The sequence below is a fragment of the Saimiri boliviensis genome, chromosome 5 (genome assembly GCF_048565385.1).
Source record: "Saimiri boliviensis isolate mSaiBol1 chromosome 5, mSaiBol1.pri, whole genome shotgun sequence".
Classification (NCBI taxonomy): domain Eukaryota; kingdom Metazoa; phylum Chordata; class Mammalia; order Primates; family Cebidae; genus Saimiri; species Saimiri boliviensis.
Genome location: NC_133453.1, coordinates 44,920,882 through 44,947,075, shown reverse-complemented (window position 1 = coordinate 44,947,075; position 26,194 = coordinate 44,920,882). Strand labels below are relative to the sequence as shown.

Here is a 26,194-nt window from a genome sequence, read left to right as displayed (position 1 = left end):
CTAGGAATACAACTAACAAGGGATATGAAGACCTCTTCAAGGAGAACTATAAACCACTGCTCAAGAAAATAAGAGAGGACACAAACACATGGAAAAACATTCCATGCTCATGGATAGGAAGGATCAATATTGTGAAAACGGCCATATTACTCAAAGTAATTTATAGATCCAATGCTAAACCCATCAAGCTACTATTGACTTTCTTCACAGAATTGGAAAAAACTACTTTAAATTTCATATGGAACCAAAAAAGAGCCTGCATAGCCAAGACAGTCCTAAGCAAAAAGAACAAAGCTGGAGGCATCATGCTACCTGACTTCAAACTATGCTACAAGGCTACAGTAATCACAACAGCATGATACTGGTACCATAACAGATAAACAGACCAATGGAACAAAACAGAGGCCTCAGAAATAATACCACACATCTATAACCATCTGATCTTTAACAAACCTGACAAAAATAAGCAATGGGGAAAGCATTTTCTATTTAATAAAAGGTGTTGGGAAAACTGGCTAGCCATATGCAGAAAGCTGAAACTGGATCCCTTCTTTACACCTTATACAAAAATTAACTCAAGATGGATTAAAGATTTAAATGTAAGACATAAAACCATAAAAATCCTAGAAGAAAACCAAAGCAGTATCATTTAGTACATTGGCATGGGCAGACTTCATGACTAAAATACCAAAAGCATTGGCAACAAAAGCCAAAATAGACAAATGGGATCTAATTAAACTAAAGGGCTTCTGCATAACAAAAGAAATTACCATCAGAGTGGAAAGGCAACCTACAGAATGGGAGAAAATTTTTGCAATCTACCCATCTGGCAAAGGGCTAATATCTGGAATCTACTAAGAACTAAAACAGATATACAAGAAAAAAAACAAACAAACTCATTCAAAAGTAGGTGAAGGATATGAACAGACACTTTTCAAAAGAAGACATATATATATATGAGGACAACAAACATGTAAAAATGCTCATCATCACTGCTCATTAAAGAAATGCAAATCAAAACCACATTGAGATACCATCTCACGCCTGTTAGAATGGTGATCATTAAAAAATCTGGAGACAACACATGCTCAAGAGGATATGGAGATATAGGAACACTTTTACGCTGTTGGTGGGAGTGTAAATTAGTTCAACCATTGTGAAAGACAGTGTGGCAAGTCCTGAAGAAATACAATTTGACTCAGCAATCCCATTACTGGGTATATACCCAAAGGATTACAAATCATTCTAACATAAAGACACACGCAATGATGGCTGAATAGGAACAGCTCTGGATTGCAGTTCCCAGTGAAAACGCAGAGAGTGAATGATCACCACATTTCCAAATGAATTTTTACTGAACACAGACTAGGAGATTCCCTGGCAGAAAAGTGCCAAGAGTCTCCAGCATGGCTGTTTCAGCCAGTGCTACTGGTCTCTGCACAAAAACTCACACAAATCCTGATGCCATTTAAACTGGCGACTGGAACGCCTAAGAGAGAGAGTCGTCCATTCAGCTGGAAAAAAGTGGGCTCAAACAGGGAGCCAGGTGATCTGGCTTGGCTCGTTACACCCCCACAAAGACCAGCAATGTGAAACGCTCTGTATTGAGAGTTTCATAGCAAGCACAGCTGGACCCAGGACTCTCCAGCTCTGTGGGGGGAAGGGTGTCTGCCATTACCAAGGCAGTCTGCCATTATCAAGGCAGACTGCCACTACTGAGACAGTTCTAACTATACCTCTATAAACAAAACCACAAGAAAGTTCACACAGCAACTGGGCAGAGCCCATGGCAGCTCAGCAACACCTCTGCTGGCAGATTGTGACTAGGCTACTTCCTCGCTGGGCAGGGCATCTCTGAAAAAAGGCAGCAGAATGACAGGAAATTATAAATAAAACCCCACCTTCCCGGAATAGAGCACCTGGGGAAAAAAGGTGGTTATGAGTTCCGCTGCAGCAGACTTAAACATACCTGCACAGTAGCTCTGAATGGAACAACAAAGCTCACAGCTCAGCACTTGAGCTCCTATAAGGGACAGACTGTCTCCTCAAGCAGCTCTCCGACTGCCATGTAACCAAAGAGACATATCATAAAGGAAAGCTCAGGCTGTTATCTCATGGGTATCCTTCTGGGACAGATAACAGAAGAAGAAACTGGCAGCAACCCTTACTGTTCTGCAGCCGCTGCAGGTGATCCCCAGGCAAGGAGGGTCTGGAGTGGACCTCCAGCAGTCCTATAGCAGGAGGGCCTGACTGTTAGAAGGAAAACTAAAAAACAGAAAGAAATAACTTCATCAGCAACAAAAAGGATGTCCACTCAGAAACCCCATCTGAAAGTCACCAACCACAAAGACCACAGGTAGATAAATCCACAAAGATAGAAGAAACCAGTGCAAAAGGATGAAAATATCCAAAACAAGAACACCACTCCTTCTCCAAGGAATCATAACTCCTCACCAGCAAGGGAATAAGGCTGGATGGTGAATGAGTCTGATGAATTGACAGCAACAGGCTTCAGAAGTTAGGTAATAACAAACTTCTCTAAGCTAGAAGATCATGTTTTAATCCAATGCAAAGAAACTAAGAACCCTGATAAAAGGTTTGATGAAATGCTAACAAGAATAAACAACTTAGAGATGAATATAAATGAACTGACGGAGTTGAAAAACAAAACACTAGAACTTAGCAAAGTATACACAAGTTTCAATAGCTGAATCCACCAAGCAGAAGAAAGGATATCAGAGACTGAAGATCAACTCAGTGAAATAAAATGAGAAGGCAAGATTAGAGGAAAAAAAGAGTAAAAAGAAATGAACAAAGCCTCCAAGAAATACGGGATTATGTGAAAAGACCTAATCTATGTTTGATAGGTGTACCTGAATGTGATGGAGACAATGAATCCAAGCTGGAAAACATTTTTTAGGATATTATCCAGGAGAACTTCCCCAACCTAGAAAGGCAGGCCAATATTAAAGTCCAGGAAATACAGAGAACACCACAAAGATATTCCTCAAGAAAAGCAACCTCATGGGAAAGGGAAGCCCATCAGACTCACAGTGGATCTCCCAGAAGAAACCCTATAAGTCAGAAGAGAGTGGGGGCCCATATTCAACATCCTTAAAGAAAAGAACTTTCAACCTAGAATTTCATATCCAGCCAAACTAAGCTTCATAAGCAAAGGAGAAATAAAATCCTTTATGAACAAGCAATTGCTCAGGGATTTCATCACCACCAGGCCTGCTTTATAAGAGCTCCTAAAAGCACTAAACATCGAAAGAAACAACCAGTACCAGCCACTCCGAAGATGTACCAAATGGTAAACAGCATCAACAAAATGAAGAAACTGCATCAACTAATGGGCAAAACAACCAGCTAGTATCAAAATGCAGGATCAAATTCACATATAACAATATTAACCCTAAATGTAAATGGACTAAATGCTCCAATCAAAAGATACAGACTGGCAAATTGGATTCAAAGTCAAAACTCATTGGTGTGGTGTATCCAGGAAACCCATCTCACATGCAAGGATACACATAGGCTCAAAATGAAGGGATGGAGGATGGAGGATGGAGGAAGATCTACCAAGCAAATGGAGAGCAAAAAAAAAAAAAGAAAAGAAAAGAAAAGAAAAAAGCAGTAGTTGCAATCCTAGTCTCTGGTAAATAGACTTTAAACAAACAAAAGATCAAAAGAGACAAAGAAGGGCATTACATAATGGTAGAAGGATCAGTGCAACAAGAAGAACTAATGAGATTAAATATATATGCACCCAAAACAGGAGCACCCAGATACATAAAACAAGTTCTTAATGACCTACAAAGAGACTTAGACTCACACACAATAATAATGGGAGACTTTAACACTCCACTGTCAATATTAGACAGATCAACAAGACAGAAAATTAACAAAGATATCCAGGACTTGAACTCAGACCCAGACCAAGCAAACCTAATACACATTTACAAAACTCTCCACTCCAAATCAACAGAATATACATTCTTCTCAGGACCACATGACACCTACTCTAAAATTGACAACATAATTGGAAGTAAATCGCTCCTCAGCAAATGCAAAAGAACGGAAATCGTAGCAGTCTCTCAGACCGCAGTGCACACAAATTAGAACTCAGAATTCAGAAACTGCCTCAGAACCACACAACTTCATGTAAACTGAACAACTTGTTCTTGAATGTTGACTGGATAAACAATAAAATGAAAGCAGAAATAAAGATGTTCTTCAAAACCAACAAGAATGAAGACACAACATACCAGAATCTCTGGGAAACATTTAAAGCAGTGTCTAGAGGAAATTTTATAGCAATAAATGCCCGCATGAGAAGCAAGGAAGGATCTAAAATCAACATCCTATCATCAAAATTGAAAGCTAGGAGCAAGGTCAAAAAAACTCAAAAGCTAGCAGAAGACAAGAAATAACTAAGATCAGAGCAGAACTGAGGGAGATAGAGATACAAAAAAAAAACCTTCAAAAAAAAAATCTATAAATCCAGGAGCTGGCTTTTTTGAAAAGATCAACAAAACAGACAGACCACTAGCCAGAGAATAAAAAAGAAAAGATAGAGGAATCAAATAGATGCAATAAAAAATGATAAAAAGAATATCACTACTGATTCACAGAAATACAAACCACCATTGGAGATTACTACAAACAACTCTATGCACATAAACCAGTAAAACCGAAAGAAATGAATAAATTCCTAGACACTTGCACCCTCCCAAGCCTAAACCAGGAAAAAGTCAAAACTCTGAATAGATCAATAACAATGTCTGAAGTTGAGGCAGCAATTAAGAGCCTACCAACCAAAAAACGTCCAAGTCCAGATGGGTTTACAGCCGAATTCTACAAGACATACAAAGAGGAATTGGTACCACTCCTTCTGAAATTATTCCAAACAATCCAAAAAGAGGGGAAACCTTCCCAAGTCATTTCATGAGACCAACATCATCCTGATACAAAAACCTGGCAGAGACTCAACAAGAAAAGAAAACTTAAGGCCAATATCCATGACGAACATCAATGCAAAAATCTTCAATAAAATTCTGGCAAACCAATTGCAACAGCACATCAAAAAGCTTATCCATCACAATCAAGCAGGCTTCATCCCAGGGATGCAAGGCTGGTTCAACATACACAAGTCTATAAACATAATCCACCACATAAACAGAACCAAAGAAAGAAAACCACATGATTATCTCAATAGATGCAGAGAAGGCCTTTGACAAAATTCAACAGCACTTTATGCTAGAAACTCTCAATAAACTAGGTATCAACAGAGTGTATCTCAAAATAATTAAAGCTATTTACAACAAGCCCACAGCCAATATCATATTGAATGGGCAAAAACTGGAAGCATTCCCTTTGAAATCTGGCACTAGACAAGAATACCCTTTCTCACCACTCCTATTCAATGTAGTATTGGAAGTTCTAGCCAGAGCAATCAGGCAAGAAAAAGAAATAAAGGGTATTCAATTAGGGAAAGGAGGAAGTCAAATTGTCTCTATTTGCAGATGACAGAAGACCCTATCATCTCAGCCCCAAATCTCCTGAAACTGATAAGCAACTTGAGTAAAGTCTGAGGATACAAAATCAATGTGCAAAAATCAGAAGCATTCCTACACACCAACAGACTTAAAGAGAGCCAAATCATGAGCAAACTCCCATTCACAATTGCTACAAAGAGAATAAAATACCTAGGAATATAACTAACAAAGGATGTAAAGGACCTCTTCAAGAAGAACTAAAAACCACTGCTCAAGGAAATAAGAGAGGACACAGATGGAAAAACATTCCATGCTCATGGTTAGGAAGAATCAATATTGTGAAAATGGCCATACTGCCCAAAGTAATTTATAGATTCAATGCTATCCTCATCAAGCTACCATTGACCTTCTTCACAGAATTGGGAAAAAAACACCTTAAACTTCATATGGAACCAAAAAACAGACCACATAGCCAAGACAATCCTAAGCAAAAAGAACAAAGCTAGAGGCATCAGGCTACCTGACTTCAAACTATGCTACAAGGCTACAGTAATCAAAACAGCATGGTACTGGTACCAAAACAGAGACATAAACCAATGGAACAGAACAGAGGCCTCGGATGCCACACATCTACAGCCATCTGATCTTTGACACACCTGATGAAAAGAAACAATGGTAAAAAGAATCCCTGTTTAATAAATGGTGTTGGGAAAACTGGCTAGCCATGTGCAGAAAGCAGAAACTTGACCCCTCTGTGACACCTTACACTAAAATTACCTCCAGATGGATTAGACTTAAACATAAGACCTAACACCATAAAAACCCTAGAAGAAAACCCAGACAAAACCATTCAGGACATAGGCACAGGCAAGGACTTCATGAATAAAACACCAAAAGCATTGGCTACAAAAGCCAAAATAGACAAATGCGATCTATTTAAACTCCAGAGCTTCTGCAAATGCAAAAGAAACAATCATTAGAGTGAACTGGCAACCAACAGAATGGGGGAAAAAATTTTGCAACCTACCCATCAGACAAAGGACTTATTTCCAAATTTCCAAAATCTACAAAGAACTAAAACAGATTTACAAGAAGAAAACAAACCCATTCAAAAGTGGGCAATGGATATGAACAGACACTTTTCAAAAGAAGACATATATGAGGCCAACAAACATATGAAAAAATGCTCATCATCACTGATCATTAGAGAAATTCAAATCAAAACTACATTGAGATGCTATCTCATGCCAGTTAGAATGGGGATCATTAAAAAATCTGGAGACAGCAGATGCTGGAGATGATGTGGAGAAATAGAAACAGTTTTACACTGTTGGTGGGAGTGTAAATTAGTTCAACCATTGTGGAAGACAGTGTGACGATTCCTCAAGGACCTAGAAATAGAAATTCCATTTGACCCAGCAATCCCATTACTGGGTATATATCAAAAAGATTATAAATCATTCTATTACAAGGACACATGCACATGTATTTTCACTGCAACACTGTTTACAATAGCAAAGACTTGAAACCAACCCAAATGCCCATCGATGATAGACTGGACAGGGAAAATATGGCACATATACACCATGGAGTACTATGCAGCCATAAAAAATGATGAGTCTGTGTCATTTGCAGGAACATGGATGAACCTGGAAACCACCATTCTCAGCAAACTGACACAAGAACAGAAAATCAAACACCACATGTTTTCACTCATAGGCAGGTGTTGAACAATTAGAACACATGGACACAGGGAGGGGAGCATCACACACTGGGGTCTGTCGGGGGGAAATAGGGGAGGGACAGCAGGGGGTGGGGAGTTGGGGTGAGATAGCATGGGGAGAAATGGCAGATATAAGTTATGGGGATGGAGGCAGCAAACCACATTGCCATGTATGTACCTATGCAACAATCCTGCATGTTCTTCCCAGACCTAAAATGCAATACACATACACACACACACACACACACACACAAAGACACATGCACATGCATGTTTCTTGCAGCACTGTTCAACAACAGCAAAGACTTGGAACCAACCCAAACAACCATCAATGACAGATTAGGTAAAGAAAATGTGACACATATACACCATGGAATACTATGCAGCCATAAAAAAGGATGAGTTAATGTCCTTTGCAACGACATGGATTAAGCTGGAAACCATCATTCTCAGTAAAGTAACACAAGAACAGAAAAACCAAACACCACATGTTCTCACTCCTAAATGAGAATAGAACAACGAGAACACATGGACACAGGGAGGTGAACATCACACACTGAGGTATTTTGCGAGTGGGGGTCTAGAGGAGGGTTAGTATTAGGAGAAATACCTAATGTAGGTAACAGGTTGATGGGTGCAGCAAACCACCATGGCATGTGTACACCTATGCAACAAACCAGCACATTCTGTACATGTACCCCAGAACTTAAAGTCTAATAGAAAAATGAAAAAAAGAATGAAGTTGAAATGGATTATGCATGTAAATATAAGAGTTAAAACTATTTTTAAAAACCTAGGCCAGTCACAGTGGCTCACACTTGTAATCCCAGCACTTTGGGAGGCCAAGGCAGGTGAATCACCTGAGGTCAGGAGTTCAAGACCAGCCTGGCCAACATGGTGAAACCCCATCTGTACTAAAAATACAAATATTAGCCAGTCATGGTGGTGCACGCCTGTAATTCCAGCTACTTGGGAGGCTAAGGTTGGAGAATCACTTGAATCCAAGAAGTGGAGGTTGCAGTGAGCCAAGATCACACCACTGCACTCCAGCCTAGGTGATAGACCAAGACTTCATCTCAAAAAAAAAAAAAAAAAAAAAAAAAAAACTAAGGCTTTCAGGAGAAAATATAGGAGGAAATCTTTGAGAATCTGTATTAGGAAAAACTCTTATATAACTCCAAAAGTATGAACAACAAAAGGAAATTGATAAATTATATTTTAACAAAATTTAAAACCTTTTCTTTTCAAAAGATATTGGCATAACCTGCAACTATCGTTGCATCAGCTTCTGGTGTATTAAGTCTGGTAAGTCTTTGCACCTCCTCTAAGGCACTTGGATTTGTTGGAGGAAGAAAATGGAATGAACAAAAAAGAGAAGAGAAGATGACAGAAGACTGTCATGTTTACAGCCAAACTGCTCTCAAGGATGATTGTATGAAGTGGCTGAAGAGAGGAGCCCAGTGCCTGTCTTCTCTATGAATATGGACCAAAACAGCAAGTACATAAACACACATCAAACAGAGCATCTAGGGGCAAACACTGGAATCCAACAGAGAAAAAACAGGGACTCTGAGGCATGGAAAGCTCAAGATGGCAACGTAGAGAGGAAAGTGGGGCAGTAGGCCAGTTCAGCCCAGAGCCAGGAGGAATACTCCACTGATGGAAAAATTTAAGTGAGCGATTTTTCAGCTGTCCACATTTCCAGTGAAGAAGGCTGCAGTCCTAGATACAGAAAAGTCTGTTGGCTCTCAGGATCCCTGAGCCTAGTATAGGGTGCTTCACGGAGCACCCACAACTGCATTGTTCCAGAGAGAGAACTCATGCTAAATCCCACTTCTGGAACCGAAGCTGCTATAGCACTGCACCATTTTGAAAGCAGAGCCAATACGGGATTACACCTTGCCCAGGGTACAACAGTATCTGCATCTCGACATTCTTTCATTTGTTTTTGTTTTTGACATGGAGTTTCACACTTGTTGCCCAGGCTAGAATGCAATGGCGTGATCTCGGCTCACTGAAATCTCTGCCTCCTGAGTTTAAGTAATTCTCCTGCCTCAGCCTCCCAAGTAGCTGGAATTACAGGCACCTTCCACCCTGCTCAGCCTATTTTCTTGTATTTTTAGTAGAGATGAGTTTTACCATGTTGGCCAGGCTGATCTTGAACTCCTGACCTCAGGTGATCCACCTGCCCCAGCCTCCCCAAGTACTGGAATTACAGGCGTGAAACACTGCACCTGGCCTCCACATTCTAAAGACCCCACAACATCCCCCTACATCCACTCACAGGACTACAATAGCATAGCATTGGCTCAACCCAGTGGTACGGCCACATAACCAGCATCCAAGTTCATGCAGTGTCCACTACCCAGGAAATAAGCAGTCCAGCACATTAAGGAGGCTCCCCCAAGGTACAGGGAACCAAAGTGTGTACCCCAGAGCCTAAGAGCAGTCTACCTGGGACCACTGCCACCAACAATGACATTGCCCCATCATCAGCAAGGCCACTGCGTGTCCCACCTGCAGGTCCAGGAACCAGCCTGCCAACCCTACTGCAGACACTACCAGTGCCCACCTGCCCTACCCTGGACTTTTCCAGCTGGCCTGTGGCCAACACCAACACTCTGGGTGTAATCCACTCTAGCACTCAAAGACCAATCTGCCTTTACTATTGCTGGTATCTATGCAATCCATATGGAGCCCAAAGAGCAGATCCCCTTGCCCACTAGTGCCCACATGCTCTACCTGGAGACCTAAGGACTGGCTTCCCAGAGATCGACACTGCCAGTGCCCATGAAAGCCAAGGACCAGTCCAGGAAACCAAGGACCAGTCCACTTGACCCACTGTCCCCATTGCTGGCACCCACACACCCCACCTGGGACCCAGATATTGCCCTTTCTGAGTCATACCACATCCCCTGCCAGTGCCCCCATGTACCACCTAGGGACCTAAGGACTAGCTTACCTGGTGTCCCTCTCCACAGAAAACCCTTACCACAGCCTCCACAAACACCCACAGCTTAGTCACTAAGTAATTTGCAGATACCACTGACATTAAATACAATCAAAGTAATCATATGAACATTATACTGTGGTGTCCACCAAGAAACAAAGCCAAATCACCCTATCCAGTTAATAAACTGATACATTCACAAGAAAAAGCATTTTCCTATGGAAGCTACTTCTTAAAATTGGAAGAAGTGACAATTATAGCAGATGCACAGATATCATCAACCTAAGGACAAAAGAAACATGAAAAAAAATCAAGGAAACACAACACCTGAAAAAAAACCCACAGTATTTCTCTACTAATAGGTCCCAAAGAAAATTTTTGAAACACCTGAAAAGGAAATGATCTCAAGTAAACTCAGAAAGATATAAGAGAACACATACAAACAAATCAGAAAAACTCATAATCTGAATTAGAAAGTAGCTGGAATTTCATGAAGACATACAAAGAGAAGCTGGTACCATTCCTTCTGAAACTATTCCAAATAATACAAAAAAAGGGACTCCTCCCTAATGGATTTTATGAGACAAAATCATCCTGATACCAAAACCCAGCAGAGGAACAACTGAAAAAATAACATTTCAGGCCAACATTGATACAAAACTCTTCAATAAAATACTGGCAAACCAAATGCAACAGTATATCAAAAAGCTTATCTATCACAATCAAGCAGGCTTCAACCCAGGGATGCAAGGCTGGTTAAACATACACAAATCAATAAACATAATCCATTCCATAAACAGAACCAAAGACAAAAACTACATGGTTACCTCAATAGATGCAGAGAAGGCCTCTGACAAAATTCAACAGCCTTTCATGCTAAAAGGTATTGCTGGAACATATCTCAAAATAATAAAGGCTATTTATAACAAACCCACAGCCAGTATCATACTGAATGGGCAAAAACTGGAAGCATTCCCTTTGAAAACTGGCACATGACAAGAATTCCCTTTCTCACCAACCGTATCAACATAGTATTGGAAGTTCTAGCCAGAGCAATCAGGCAAGAAAAAGTAATAACGGGTATTCAATTAGGAAAAGAGGAAGTCAAATTGTCTCTATTTGCAGATGACATGATTGTAGATTTAGAAGACCACATCATTTCAGCCCGAAATCTCTTTAGGCTGACAAGCAACTTCAGCAAAGTCTCAGGATACAAAAATCAATGTGCAGAAATCATAAGCAGTCCTATATACCAATAACAGAAAAACAGAGTCAAATCAAGAGCGAACTCCCATTCACCATTGCTACAAAGAGAATAAAATACCAGTAATACAACTAACAAAGGATATAAAGGACCTCTTCAAGGAGAACTACAAACCACTGCTCAATGAAATAAGAGAGGATATAAACAGATGGAAAAACATTCCATGCTCATGGTTAGGAAGAATCAGTATCGTGGAAACGGCCATACTGCTCAAAGTAATTTATAGATTCAACGCTATCCCCATCAAGCTACTAATGACCTTCTTCACAGAACTGGGAAAAACACACCTTAAATTTCACATGGATCCAAAAAAGAGCCCACATAGCCAAGACAATCCTAAGCAAAAAGAACAAAGCTAGAGGCATCAGGCTACCTGACTTTGAACTACACTACAAGGCTATAGTAATCACAACAGCATGGTACTGGTACCAAAACAGAGATATAGATCAATGGAACAGAACAGAGGCCTTGGAGGCAACACCACACATCTACAACCATCTGATCTTTGACAAACCTGACAAAAACAAACAATGGGGAAAGGATTCACTGTTTAATAAATGGTGTTGGGAAAACTGGCTAGCCATGTGCAGAAAGTTGAAACTGGACCCCTTCCTGACACCTTCTACAAAAATTAACTCCAGATGGATTAAAGATTTAAACATAAGACATAACACCTTAAAAACCCTCAAAGAAAACCTAGGCAATACGATTCAGGACATAGGCATAGGCAAAGACTTCATGACTAAAACACCAAAAGCAAGGGCAACAAAAGCCAAAATAGATCAATGGGATGTAATTAAACTAAAGAGCTTCTACTCAGCAAAAGAAACAATCATTAGAGTGAACTGGCAACCAGCAGAATGGGAAAAATATGCTGCAATCTACCCATCTGACAAAGGGCTAATATCCAGAATTTACAAAGAACTTACACAAGTTTACAAGAAAAAACTCACCCCATCAAAAAGTGGGCAAAGGATATCAACAGACGCTTTTCAAAAGAAGACATTTATGTGGCCAACAATCATGAAAAAATACTCAGCATCACTGGTCATTAGAGTAATGCTAATCGAAACCACATTGAGATACTATCTCATGCCAGTTAGAATGGCAATCATTAAAAAAATCTGGAGACAACACATTGGCGAGGATGTGGAGAAATAGGAATGCTTTTACACTGTTGGTGGGAGTGTAAATTAGTTCAACCACTGTGGAAGACAGTGTGGCAATTCCTCAGGGACCTAGAAATAGAAATACCATTTGACTCAGCTATGCCATTACTGAGTATATACCCTAAGGATTATTAGTCATTCTATTATAAAGACACACGCACATGTATGTCATTGTGGGACTGTTTACAATAGAAAAGACTTGGAACCAACCCAAATGCCATGAGTGATAGACTGGATAAAGAAAAAGTGGCACATATAAACGATGGAATACTATGCAGCCGTGAAAAAGGATGGGTTCGTGTCCTTCGCAGGGACATAGATGAATCTGGAAAACATCATTCTCAGCAAATTGACACAAGAACAGAAAACCAAACACCACGTGTTCTCGCTCATAAGTTGGTGTTGAACAATGAGAACACATGGACACAGGAAGGAGAACATCACACACTGGGGTCTTTTAGGGTGTTGTGGCTATAGGAGGGATAGCAGGGGGTGGGGAGATTGGGGAAGGATAACATTAGGAGAAATACCTAATGTAGGTGATGGGGGATGAAGGCAGCAAACCACCATGGCATGTGTATACCTATGTAACAATCCTGCAGGATCAGCACATGTATCCCAGAACTTAAAGTATAATTTTAAAAATTTTAATGAAGAGATAGATGTCATAAAAAAAGAACCAAACAGAACTCCTCAATCTGAAGAATTCAATGGCCTAAATAAAAAACAAAATCAGGAGCTTCTGCAATGCACTAGATCAAGCAGAAGAAAGAACTTTTTAACTTAAAGACAGGTATTTTCAAATAACCCAGTGAGACAAAGAAAAAAAAAATTATCAAAAAGAATGAAGAAAGCCTGAGGGGCATATGGGACACCATCAAGGAAACAAATACTGAAATTTGGGGAGTTCAGAAGGAGAAAAGATGGGGAAAAGGCATAGAAAATTTAATGAAATAATGAATGAAAAATTCCCAAGTCTTAGAAGAGATATAAACATCTAGAAATATGAAGCTGAGGAAGATCCCCAAATAGATTCAATCCAAAAAGTTTCTTTCTGAGGCATGACATATATAGTTAATCTCTCAAAAGTCAAAGACAAAGAGAAAATTCTAAAAACGGCACAAGAAAACTTGCTGTAAAATTTTCTTGTCAAGTGACATATAAGGGAACTGACAACACATAAACATCGTATTTATCAGCAGGAAAGCTATCCGTCAGAAGTGAAGGAGAAATAAAGACTTACCATAACAAATCAAAACTGAGAAAATTCATACCACTCAACAGGTCCTACAGGTAATGCTTAAAAGAGTCCTACATCTGGAAGGAAAAGGATGATATCTACTCTCGCAAAAATGCGCTAAAGCACAAAATTCCCTAGAATAACAGATATACATATGAGAAAAAGGAATCAAGCATTATTATTATAGAAGACCACCAAATCACAAAGATATGCAGTAAGAGAAGAACAAAGTCCATATAAAACAACCAGAAAATAATCATTAAAATGACAGGAGTAAGCGTTTACCTATTAATAACAACCTTTAACATACATAAACAGTTTAAATCCCCCCAATTAAAAGTTACAGACTAACTGAGTTCATTTTTAAAAAACCAACTGTATGCTGCACAAAAAACTCACTTCATCTGTAAAGGCACACATATAGACTAAAAGTGAAGATATTCCATGTAAATGGGAACCAAAAACAGGTCTGGAATTTGCATGGAAGATCTTCACTTTTAGTCACTTTTAGTCTATGTGTGTCTTCACAGATGAAGTAGTAGCTATACTTCTATCAGACAAAATAGAGTTTAATTCAAAAAATGTTAAGAGATAAAAGGGGTCATTATATCATGAAAAGGGATCAATTCATCAAGTAGATACAAATATATATCCACTCAATATTGGAGCATTCAGATACATAAAGAAAATATTATTAAAGTTAAGGAGAGAGAGAGATCCTAATAACAGAAAGAGACTTTAATACCCCACTTTCAGCATTGGACAGATCATCTAGACAGTAAATCAACAAAGAAACATTGAACCTAAACTGCAGTATAGGCCAAATGTACCTAACAGACATTTACAAATGTTCCTTTCAATAGCTATAAAATATACATGCTTGTCATCAGTGCATGGAAAATACTCCAAGTTAGACCACATGTTAGGCGACAAAACAAGTCTCAACAAATGTAAAAAAAACAAATCAGACACAATAAAGTAAAACTGGAAACCAACAGCAAGAACTCTGGATACAGTACAAATATATAGAAATTAAATAACAAGCACATGAAGAACCATTAAGTTCTTAAAAATTAAGATGGAAATAATAAATTTCTTGAAACAAATAAAAATTAAAACGTAATATACCAAAACCTATGGAATACAGCAAAAGCAGTGCTCAAAGAGAAGTTTATAGTTTAAAAAAGAAAACAAAAAATAGATTTCAAATAAACAACACAGAAACATACCTTAAGGAAATAGAAAAGCAAAAACAAATCAAATCCAAAATTAGCAAAATAAAGACCAGAGCAGAACTAAATAAAAGAGACAAAAACGCCAAGTGCAATGGTCCATGCCCGTAATCCCAGCACTTTGGGAAGCCAAAAGCGGCTGGATCACTTAAGGCCAGGAGTTTGAGACCAGCCTGGCCAACATGGCAAAACACTGTCTCTACTAAAAATATAAAAAATTAGCTGGGTGTGTTGGCATTTACCTGCAATCTCAGCTATTCAGGAGGCTGAGGCATGAGAATCACTTGAACCTGGGAGGTGGAGGTTGGAGTCAGCCTAGGTTACATCACTGTACTCCAACCTGAGGAAGAAAGTGAGACTCTGCTGCAAATAATAATAATAATAATAAATAAAATGGACAGACCACTAACTAGACTAAGAAAAAAATCACTAAAGACTTAGATTTACAACTACACAGCAATAAATTCAAAAACCTAGAAAAAATAGAGAAATCCCTAGACACATATAACGTACCAATATTGAATCAGGGAAGAAACAGAAAATCTGCACAAATAATGAGTAATGAGATTGAATCAGTAATAAAAAGTCTCCCTAAAAAGAAAAGTCCAAAACTGGATGACTGTACTGCTGAATTCTATGAAAATTTTAAAGTATTAATACCAATTATTCTCAAAATATTCCTAAACCTTGAAGAGGAAGGATTTTTTCCTAACTCATTCTACAAGGCAAGCATTACCTTGATACCAAAACCAGATAATGATAGAACAAAAGGAGAAAACTACAGGTCAATATTCCTGATGAACATAGACACAAAAATCCTCAACAAAATACCAACAAACCAAATCCAGTAACACATCAAAAAGATAATACACGACAATCAAGGGTATTTATTCTAGAAATGGAAGGATGGTTCAACATTCATAAATCAATACATGTGATACACCAACCATATCAACAAAAGAAGGAGAAACCATACAATCATCTTAATAGATGTGGAACAAGCATTTGATAAAATTCAACATGCCCTCATGAAAAAACTCTCAACAACCTTGGTATAGAAGGAAAATACCACAAAACAATAAAGGCCATATATGACAAATCCACAGCTTTCATCATACTAAATGGGGAAAACCAAAATAATTTTCTCTAAGATCTGGAACAAGAAAAGGATGCCACTTTCACCACTTTTATTCAACATTGTACCAGAAGTCTTAGCCAGAGCAATTAAGCAAAATTTTAAGAAAGGGGCAGCCGAATTGGAAAGGCAGAAGTTAAACTGTTCTTGTTTGCAAATGACACGATCTTATATTTAGAAAGAAAAAATAAGGACTCCACCCAAAAATTGTTAGAACGGATTAATGAATTCAGTAAAGTTGCAGGATACAAAATCAACACAAAAAACTCAGTAGCATTTTGTTACACCAATAGAAAACATTCAGAAAAAGCAAGCAATCCCATTTATAACAGCTAGAAACTAATTACCTAGGAAGAAATTTAACCAAAAAGTGAAAGATCTCCACAATGAGAAATAAAAAACACTGAAAAAAAAAATGAAGAAAATCGACTAAAAAATGCAAAGCAATCATGCTTTGGAAAAACTATTGTTGTTAAAATGTCCATATTACCCAAAGAAATCTATACATTCAATACACTCCCTATCAAATTCCCAGTAACACTCTTTACAGACATAGATAAAATAATTCTAATATTTATATGGAACCACAAAAGACCCCAAATAGCCCTAATCCTTAGCAAAAACAAACAAACAAAAACAAAAACCAGGCCGGGCACGGTGGCTCAAGCCTGTAATCCCAGCACTTTGGGAGGCCGAGGTGGGTAGATCAGGAGGTCAAGAGATCGAGACCATCCTGGTCAACATGGTGAAACCCCGTCTCTACTAAAAATACAAAAAAATTAGCTGGGCATGGTGGCACGTGCCTGTAATCCCAGCTACTCAGGAGGCTGAGGCAGGAGAATTGCCTGAACCCAGGAGGCGGAGGTTGCGGTGAGCCGAGATCGTGCCACTGCACTCCAGCCTGGGTAACAAGAGCGAAACTCTGTCTCAAAAAAAAAAAAAAAAAAAAAAAACACCAAAGATAGAGGAATCACACCACCCCTCAAAATATAGTACAAAGCTATAGTTACCGAAACAGCATAATGCTGACATAAAAACAGACACTTAGACCTATGGGACAGAATAGAGAAAGCACAAATGAATATATGCATTTATATTCAACTCATTTTTGACAAAAGTACCAAGAACATACGTTGAGGAAAGGACAGCCTCTTCAATAAATGGTGCTGGGGAATCTGGGTATCCATATGCAGAAGAATGAAACTACACCCCTATCTCTCACCATCTACACCATCTACAAAAATAAAATGAAAATGGATTAAAGACAAATCTAACACCTGAAACTATGAAAGTCCTAGAAGAAAATACTGGAAAGATGCTTCAGGAGACCAGTCTGGGCAAAGATTTTTTGGGGTAAGACCTCAAAAGCATAAGCAACAAAAGCAAAAATAAGTAAGATTATATCAGGCTAAAAATTTTTGCACAGCAAAAGAAATAATAAACAGAATGAAGAGACAATCCAAAGAATGGGAGAAAATATTTGCAAACTATCCATAGACAAGAGAAAAAATATTAATAACCAGAATGTATAAGGAACTCAAACAACTCAACAGCAAATAATAACTTGATTAAAAATGGGCAAATGATCTCAACAGACATTTCTCCAAAGAAGACATACAAATGGCCAACAGGTATGTGAAAACATGCTCAATATTTCTAATCATCAGGGAAATGCAAAGCAAAACCACAATGAGATATTATCTTACCCCAAGTTAAAATGGCTATTATCAAAAAGACAAAAAATAACAGACATAGGCAAGGATATAGAGAAAGATAATTTGTATGCATTTTTGGTGGGAATGTAAATTAGTACAGCCAATATAGAAAACAGTATGAAAGTTCCTTTAAAAACAAACATAGAACTATTAGGTTGTTGCAAAAGTAATTACAGAACACTATGTAATCCAGAAATCCTATTGCTGAGTATACATCCAAAAGAAAGAAAGTAAGTATATCAGAGTTATCTGCACAAAGAAATAGTAAATGTTTGAGGGGACAGATATCCCAATTGATTATAAACATATATTGAAATATTATATGTATCTCATAAATACATACAATTATTATGTACCAATAACATGAAAAGATAAGGCACAAACTAGGATATAATATTTGCAAAAGATATCTGAAATGGACTTGTAAAGGAGATATATAAAGAACTCTTCTAATGTAATAAGCAACAGCAAACTATCCAATAAAAAATGGGCCAAGTACTTAAGCAGGCACTTCATCTAAGAAGATACATGAATGCCAGACAAGCACAAAAAAATGATACCCAATATTAGTCATTAGGAAAATCAACTTAAAGCTATAAGGTACAACACATCCACTAGAATGGCTACAGTAACAAAACAAAATAAAAACAAAGTGTGGGCAAGGCGGAGAAACAAGAAACTTCTCTATATGTTGTTTGTAGGAATGAAAAACATACAGCAGCTTGGAAAACAATTTAGCGTGTCTTAAAAAGTTGAACATATACCTACTATACAACTCTTCATTCTATACCCAGCTATTTGCCAATAAGAAATGAAAATTATATGTTCACAAGACTTGCATGGAAATCCTCACAGCAGCACCATTCATAATATTCAAAACCCAAACACAATAAATGCCATGAATAAACCTCGGAAATAAATATATTATTGCAGTTATATGAAATTTTAGAAAAGGTAAAGCTATAATGGTAGAAGACTAGTGATTGCCTAGGGCAGTGGGTGAGAGGATTAACTGAAATCGGCAAGAGGGAACTTTTGTAAATGACAGATGTATTCTAAAACTGGATTTTTGGTGAAGGTTGTGCAACTACAGTAATTCACTAAAACTCACTAAATTCTACGTTTAGCATAGATGAATTCAGTGGTATGTGAATTATCTGTCAGTAAATATAAATCTATTAAAAAAAAAAAAGAAAGAAAGAAAGCCAGCCTATCTGCAAGGCTTTGAAAATAAAATGTTCCCCCCGAAAAAGGTTAGAGAGAACAAAGATTACAAACAAAATAATGACAAAGTCACATAGGGTTCTCATCAACAATACATGCCAAAATATAATGGTTTTCTCTTACCTTATACAAATATCAACTCAAGATGGATCAAAGACTTAAATCTAAGACCTGAAACCATAAAAATTCTAGAAGATTACAATAGAAAAACTTCTAGATATTGGCTTAGGCCAAAAGTTCATGACCAAGAATCCAAAAGCACATGCAATAAAAACAAAGATAGATAAGATATAATTAAACTAAAAAGCTTCTGCACAGCAAAAGAAATAATCAACAGAGTAAACAGACAACCTACAGAATGGGAGAAAATATTCCCAAACTATGCATTCAACAAAGGACTAATATCCAGAATCTGTAAGAAACGCAAAAAGTCAGCAAGAAAAAACGAATAATCCCATCAAAAGTGGGCTAAGAACATGAATAGACAATTATCAAAAGAAGATATACAGGCCGGGTGTGGTGGCTCATGCCTGTAATCCCAGCACTTTGGGAGTCCGAGGTGGGTGGATCGCGAGGTCAGGAGATCGAGACCATCCTGGTCAACATGGTGAAACCCCGTCTCTACTAAAAATATAAAGAATTGGCTGGGCATAGTGGCGCGTGCCTGTAATCTCAGCTACTCAGGAGGCTGAGGCAGGAGAATTGCCTGAAGCCAGCAGGCAGAGGTTGCGGTGAGCCAAGATCGCGCCATTGCACTCCAGTCTGGGTAACAAGAGTGAAACTCCGTCTCAAAAAAAAAAAAGAAAAAAGATATACAAATGGCCAACATATGAAAAATGCTCAACTTCCCTAATTATCAGAGAAACACAAATCAAAACCACAATGCAATACCACTTTATTCCTTCAAGAATGGCCTAATTTAAAAATAAATAACAGATGTTGGCATGGATATGGTGAAAAGGGAACAGTTTTACACTACTGGTGGGAATGCAAACTACTACAACCACTATAAGAAAACAGTATGGAGATTCCTTAAAGAACTGAAAATAGAACTACCATTCAGTCAAGCAATCCCACTACTGGGTACTACCAGAGGAAAATAATTCATTATATGAGAAAGACACTTGCACATACATTTATAGCAGCAAAATTAACAACTGCAAAAATATGGAAGCAGTTTAAACGCTCATCAATCAATGAGTGGATAAAGAAAATGTTTTATGTACACATATATATGTACATTATACGTATGTACATATATATATGTACATAAATATATATATGTATACACACACACCATGGAATACTACTAACCCACCATAAAAGGGAATAAAATAACAGCATTCACAGCAATGTGGATTGAATTGGTGACCATTATTCTAAGTGAAGTAACTCAGGAATGGAAACCCAAACATCAAATGTTCTCACTCATATGTGGGAGCGAATCTCTAGGAATGCAAAGGCATAAGAATGATATCATGAACTCTAGGAACTCAAGAAGGAAGGGTGGGAGGTGGGTGAGGGATAAAAGACTACACATTGGGTATAGTGTGCACTGTTCGGATGATGGGTGCAACAAAATCTCAGAAATCACCACTTACGAATTTATCCATGTAACCAAACACCACCTGTTTCCCCAAAAACTATTGAAATAATGATTTTTTAAAAGGTAATCATTAATATTTTCAATCTATCATTTCCCAGATGTACGGGGAAAAAACTGCTATTATTCTTTAATTATGCAGCCAACTTAACCATTCATTCAAGAAAAATGATGAAATTGAGACCTTTATAGACACGAAAATTTAGAGTTTACTACTCATTCTCATTGCAAGAAATATTGGCCAGGCGCAGTGGCTCACGCCTATAATCCCAGCACTCTGAGAGGTTGAGGTAGGAGATCACTTGAGCCCAGGAGTTTGAGACCAGCTTGGGCAACATGACAAAACCCCAGCTCTACAAAAAATTAGCTGGGCATGGTGGTACATGCCTGTAGTCAGGAGACTGATGTGGAGGAAACATCTGAGCCCAGGGTGTCTAAGTCTGGAGTGAGCTATGATCATGCCACTGCACTCCAGCCTGGGCAAGCAAGAGGGTGAGATTCTGGAGACACACAGAGAGACAGAGAGACAGAGCACTAGACAGGGGTGGGGGGGAAGAGAGGGAGGGAAGAAAAGAAAGAAGGAAGGGAAAGCAGGGAAGGGAAAAGAGTGGAGGGGGAGGAGGCAGATGAAAAAGAAAAGAAGGAAGCAAAGAAGGAAGGAGGGAAGGAAGAGAAAGATGGAAAGAAAGGCAGGTGGAAAGAAAGAGCAAACTACTAAGAGATGATCTTCAGCAAAAAAGACAAAGAACCCAGAAACGAGGAATGGAATCTAAAAGCAACTTTATAAAAAATTAGAAAACATGTTAGTGAATCTAAGCGTTAACATTTGAAAAAAGAGAGTATGGTATTTAAGGACTTGGTGGAACTAAAATATTAAACAATAATCACATACAAAATAAAATGGAAAGCTCAGAGCTAAATTAAATCATTTTAAGGTCTTTGTGTGTTATTCAGAAGGAAGACAGAAAAAAACGAATTTTCAGCTTTAAGAGATAAATATATAGTTTTATATGTTAGGGTAACTTAAAAGAATAGAAATGTATTTTATAGCTTTTAAACCACTAAGAATAAAGGAAGAATAAATTCAATAAAAAGCAAAGAAAAAAATAAGCAAAAGCAACATGATAAATAGAAAATGTAAAATATATTGGTAGAATTCTATGTATATAATAAATTCCACATACTAAAAATACCAATAAATACAAATGGGATTAAACAAGCTATTAAAGTACACAACTCTAAGACTAAATTTTAGTAAGTCCCTCTATATCCGGTTTATAAAAGGCACAACTAAAAAATGACATAAAATGGTTAAAATAGATTTCTGTTTCTTACAACACAGCAACAAAAAAAAAACACCTCCCAGTACAATTGTATAAATACTTGATAATATATCACAAAGCTCTTTTTAAATGTAGAGCTGAGCTTACAAGAAAGAATAATCAGGAGGGGGGAAAAATTAAGTAGTGAAGTAGGGCCATCCTAAGGCTATGGCTGTCCTCATGGAGGCAGGACCTTGGGTTTTCATGCCCATGTGGTGAAGAAGATGATGCCACAGGCCTGAGTGAAATGGGGAATTCAAACTGAAAACCTGCATAAAGCTGCAACAGTATCTACCCTACCCTCAAAGAAGGGAGGAGTAAGAGTAACAGGCACGGGAAGTTGTGTCAAGAAAGCTTATCTTTCCTGACCAAGGCTCCAGGTAGGAAACAAACAAACAAGAATTCTTCAAAAAATTTGTCTACCCTCCATTGACTTGGATGTTGATTATACTGCTTGTTTGATCTGCGAGTGCTAAGTCAAGAAAGCAGGGGAAAGCTAATAACATTCTAGTGGCACCTGGCAAAAGCAAACTCAAAACCCCCCTAGAAGAGGCACATATGCTCAACCCAACTGCATGGGACTCCAACATACTCCTCTTTAGCCTTGCTAGCACTCAGTCCCCACTGCCCTCCCTTCAAGATGACCATCTAGCTAGTAAAATCCCACATGGGGCAGTAGAACAGGGTCTTGTGGCTGAGTCACCACAATGGGTCATAAAACCCCATTTGTCCCACAAATGGTGTATACCCTAAGAATCATAATGAAACTAAAGCAAATACTAAGCAACTAACACAAAGCTGTGCAGAAACAAAGCAAAGAGGAACTGGTGACTTGCGTCTGCCTTGCTCCCTGTGGACTGTCCTGAAACAGTGAGACAAGACCAGACACTGAACATACTGCCAACCATTTCGCTCCAATTCCTTTTCTATACAAGGAGAATCACAATGCCAGACAAGTCACCCACCAACCCTGAGCAGATGAGATGTGGGGGGAAAAAAAAACCTGCTAGAATCCCCCACTGGCTACCAGGGCTGTAACAAAAACTTCCAGAAATTCCACTCACTCAGCCAACAAGTATTAACATTGATACCTTTACAACTCAGGATATTTAAAAGTGGAACACACAGCTGGGCATGGTGGCTTACACCTGGAATCCCAGCACTTTAGGAGGCTGAGGAAGGTAAATCAACTGAGGTCAGGAGTTCGATACCGGCTTGGCCAACATGGTGAAACCCCATCTCTACTAAAAATGCAAAATTAGCTGGGTGTGGTGGTGCACGCCTGTAATCCTAGTTACTCAGGAGGCTGAGGAAGGAGAATCACTTGAAACGGGAGGCGGAGGTTGTAGTGAGCCAAGATCATGCCATTGCACTCCAGCCTGGGCAATAAGAGCGAAATTCCATCTCGAAAAAATAAATAATAAAATAAAAGTGGAACACACTTCATAGGGTTAAATTCAATCTCTTTCATCCTTTACTTACACTCTGACATCATTCCAACAAGCCTTTGAGGCACACTTAGAGACACATAGAATTCTAATATTCTTAGGTTAAAGGTTGCTGGGGCTCTAATGTGGATAACACATACTTGTTAGCTTACAGAACTTACATAATGACATTAACAAGAGTACTTCTAAAGTTTTCTCGTTCTTTATGTGGAGATTTGCCCTTTGATTTGGAAGTAGATGGTCCAGAATAACTATCATCAACTTGGTGGGGTAATTTGCCCTTTTTTCCAAAACGTTCCATGTATTCAGCTTAAATTAAAAAAAAACACAATTATTCACCTAAAAGTTAAGCTAAAACATTTTACATGCTTAGAATAAGATGCTAAAGCACTTTTCAAGAAAAAAACTACATTTTCAAGTACTCCTAATTTTTTTTACTATCAGGAAGTTAAACTACTCTTTTGCATTGTAACTAGAAATGTCTATTTCAAGAATATTCCACTGATTTATATCTTGATTAATATACTAATGAAATTTTCTCTTATACATAGAATTCTCTAAAAGTGAAAATTAAAATTATGATAAAAACAGGATACAAAACTATTTGAGAAACTTTAAAGAACCATGCAAAAAAGTTAATATTAACTGTAATCAATCTGATAAACACTATATTTAATGAGTCAAAATAAAACATTAAAATGACTAATTTGAAAGTAATGCTTATAATTTATTCAAATCCCCAAAAAAGAAAAAGAAATATAATTTATTAAAATTCCTCCTAGAAAAATATTCTTAGTCGTTGATGTAGAGGCAAATTCTGACCACAATAGATCAAAGTTTTAGCATAAACATCCCAATTCCTAAAATATCAGCTCTTACATCATTTACAACAGCCTAAAATAACTAAGAACCAGAATCAATTATTTTCTGAGGGAAGATGTTTCAGAAATTTTTTTCTACTTGACACTAATGTCATTTAGGTTTTATAATTCTACTACACAATTAACTAAATATTGTCTGGTTTCTCTATATATAGAAATTATCCCTAAGTCTGATCTAGAATATTGAAGTTCTTACCATAGGACTGTTCATTTTTAACACTAAATGGTTCTGGAATCTCATCATCCTGCTTTACACTCAAATGGAATGATGGAGCTGCCTGCTGCCAGCGGGGCTTTGTACTCACCTAAAATATAAAATTTAAATAGAATTAACAAACCATGTCAGAAAAAAAACTTTTTCCATGAAATCCATGAGTATTTATAAACACAGGCATTTTCTCAAACTGATCAGAACATCTGGATAGAAAACACCCAATAGCAGATCTTATTTAAGCCTGTGAATGGTCATGGTGTACACCATTTGGGGGTCATTAGCAAAAGTTCTGCTGCTGGTTGGATGTATGTGTCTGCTACCTAAAACCAGGATGTTTATTCCAGAGAGTCTACTCCTCATCCCCAGATATTGTCAAGTGTCTTTAAACCTTCTATATTAACAAAATGTGCTCTCTGTTGGTCTCCAGTGCTAATGGGTTCCCTTTGCATTCCAGCTCCAAAAGGTCTTCCTGTTCTCATGGCTGTAAATGGTCCTAGATTGCTGTGGCAACTCACAAATGTATTCCATTGTTTAAGGCAGGGGTGACAAATTATAATACATACACAATTTTGGAAGATGTCATAAAAAAGGAGAAGGCTAATGATGATAGGTTCCTGGCACTCAGGCTCTGTGCTGGGAAATGACAGTATGGTGGGGACTATGGCAGAAGAGAGAACACCTTCATCTTCTAAAAAGGCAATGACTGATTAACTCAAGCCAATTATTGCAATACCAGAACACAAACCTGTTGCTGAAGCCTGTGGTTCTTCAATAAACCCAGAAAGTCGGATTTTAAAGTAAAATCTATATTTTTAACACAATTTAGTCTGTCTCTCCCTTTCTAATCCAAACCGACTTGGAAGTCCATATGTGTACTGGCTTCGTCTGCCTAGTTTTACTCTCCCCAATCTCTTGCTTCTACTTCCCAAATAAGTTACCTGCACACAAGCCCTTATTTTAAGTACCTCTTGTTAGGGACAAGCTGCCTCAGAAAACTCCCTCTGCAAAAGCTGACCCCTACACCCTCTGATTCCCTTGCAGCTGCATTCCTGAACTCCTATTTAGGTGCTACAATTAAGCAAAGCATGATTTAGCCATCTGGGCAGCTCGGGGGAAGACAAGGAAAAAAAATGTTATCATACTTGTAAATTCCTGTTTTACACAAACCTGAAAAATCCTGTTTTTTTAAAACTGCCACCACAAAAGTCACAGGATAATGTGTTGTAAGTTTGTCACAAGTTAACAAACTATCTCTGTGCTTGTTACAAGCTGATAGATTATCTCAGTCCTGAAACTCTCCTATGCCCCTCTCACCCCAAATAAAGCCCTCATTTTTCTAAGCTCAGGGCAGCCTCCTCTGATTGCGATGGGGTAGCCCGGCAGGTTAATAAAACTTGTCTGACTTTGGATCTATTCTTCTTTCTCTTGGCTAACCTTACATATTGGTGCCAAAACCCGGGAAGGGGTAGTCTCTAGCCTGGTGTCCTTAAGGGGCTCTGTCTTTCTCTCTCCCTCTCTCCCTCCCTCCCTCTCCTATCACCTCTCTCCCAGCCAATCCTCCCCTTCCTGAACCTGC

At 38.2% G+C, this 26,194-nt stretch overlaps 1 protein-coding gene across 1 annotated transcript in view; it reads right to left on the bottom strand.

The window, feature by feature from the left end:
- DNAH7 (dynein axonemal heavy chain 7) overlaps positions 1–26,194 on the bottom strand; it is a 334,446-nt gene that overhangs the window by 281,346 nt on the left and 26,906 nt on the right. Inside the window, exons 4-5 of the mRNA XM_003925707.3 lie at positions 24,601–24,709; positions 23,685–23,832 (exon numbers count right to left, since the gene is read on the bottom strand). Of these exons, the coding sequence (XP_003925756.1) occupies positions 23,685–23,832; positions 24,601–24,709 (257 nt within the window). The remainder of the gene's footprint in view (positions 1–23,684; positions 23,833–24,600; positions 24,710–26,194) is intronic.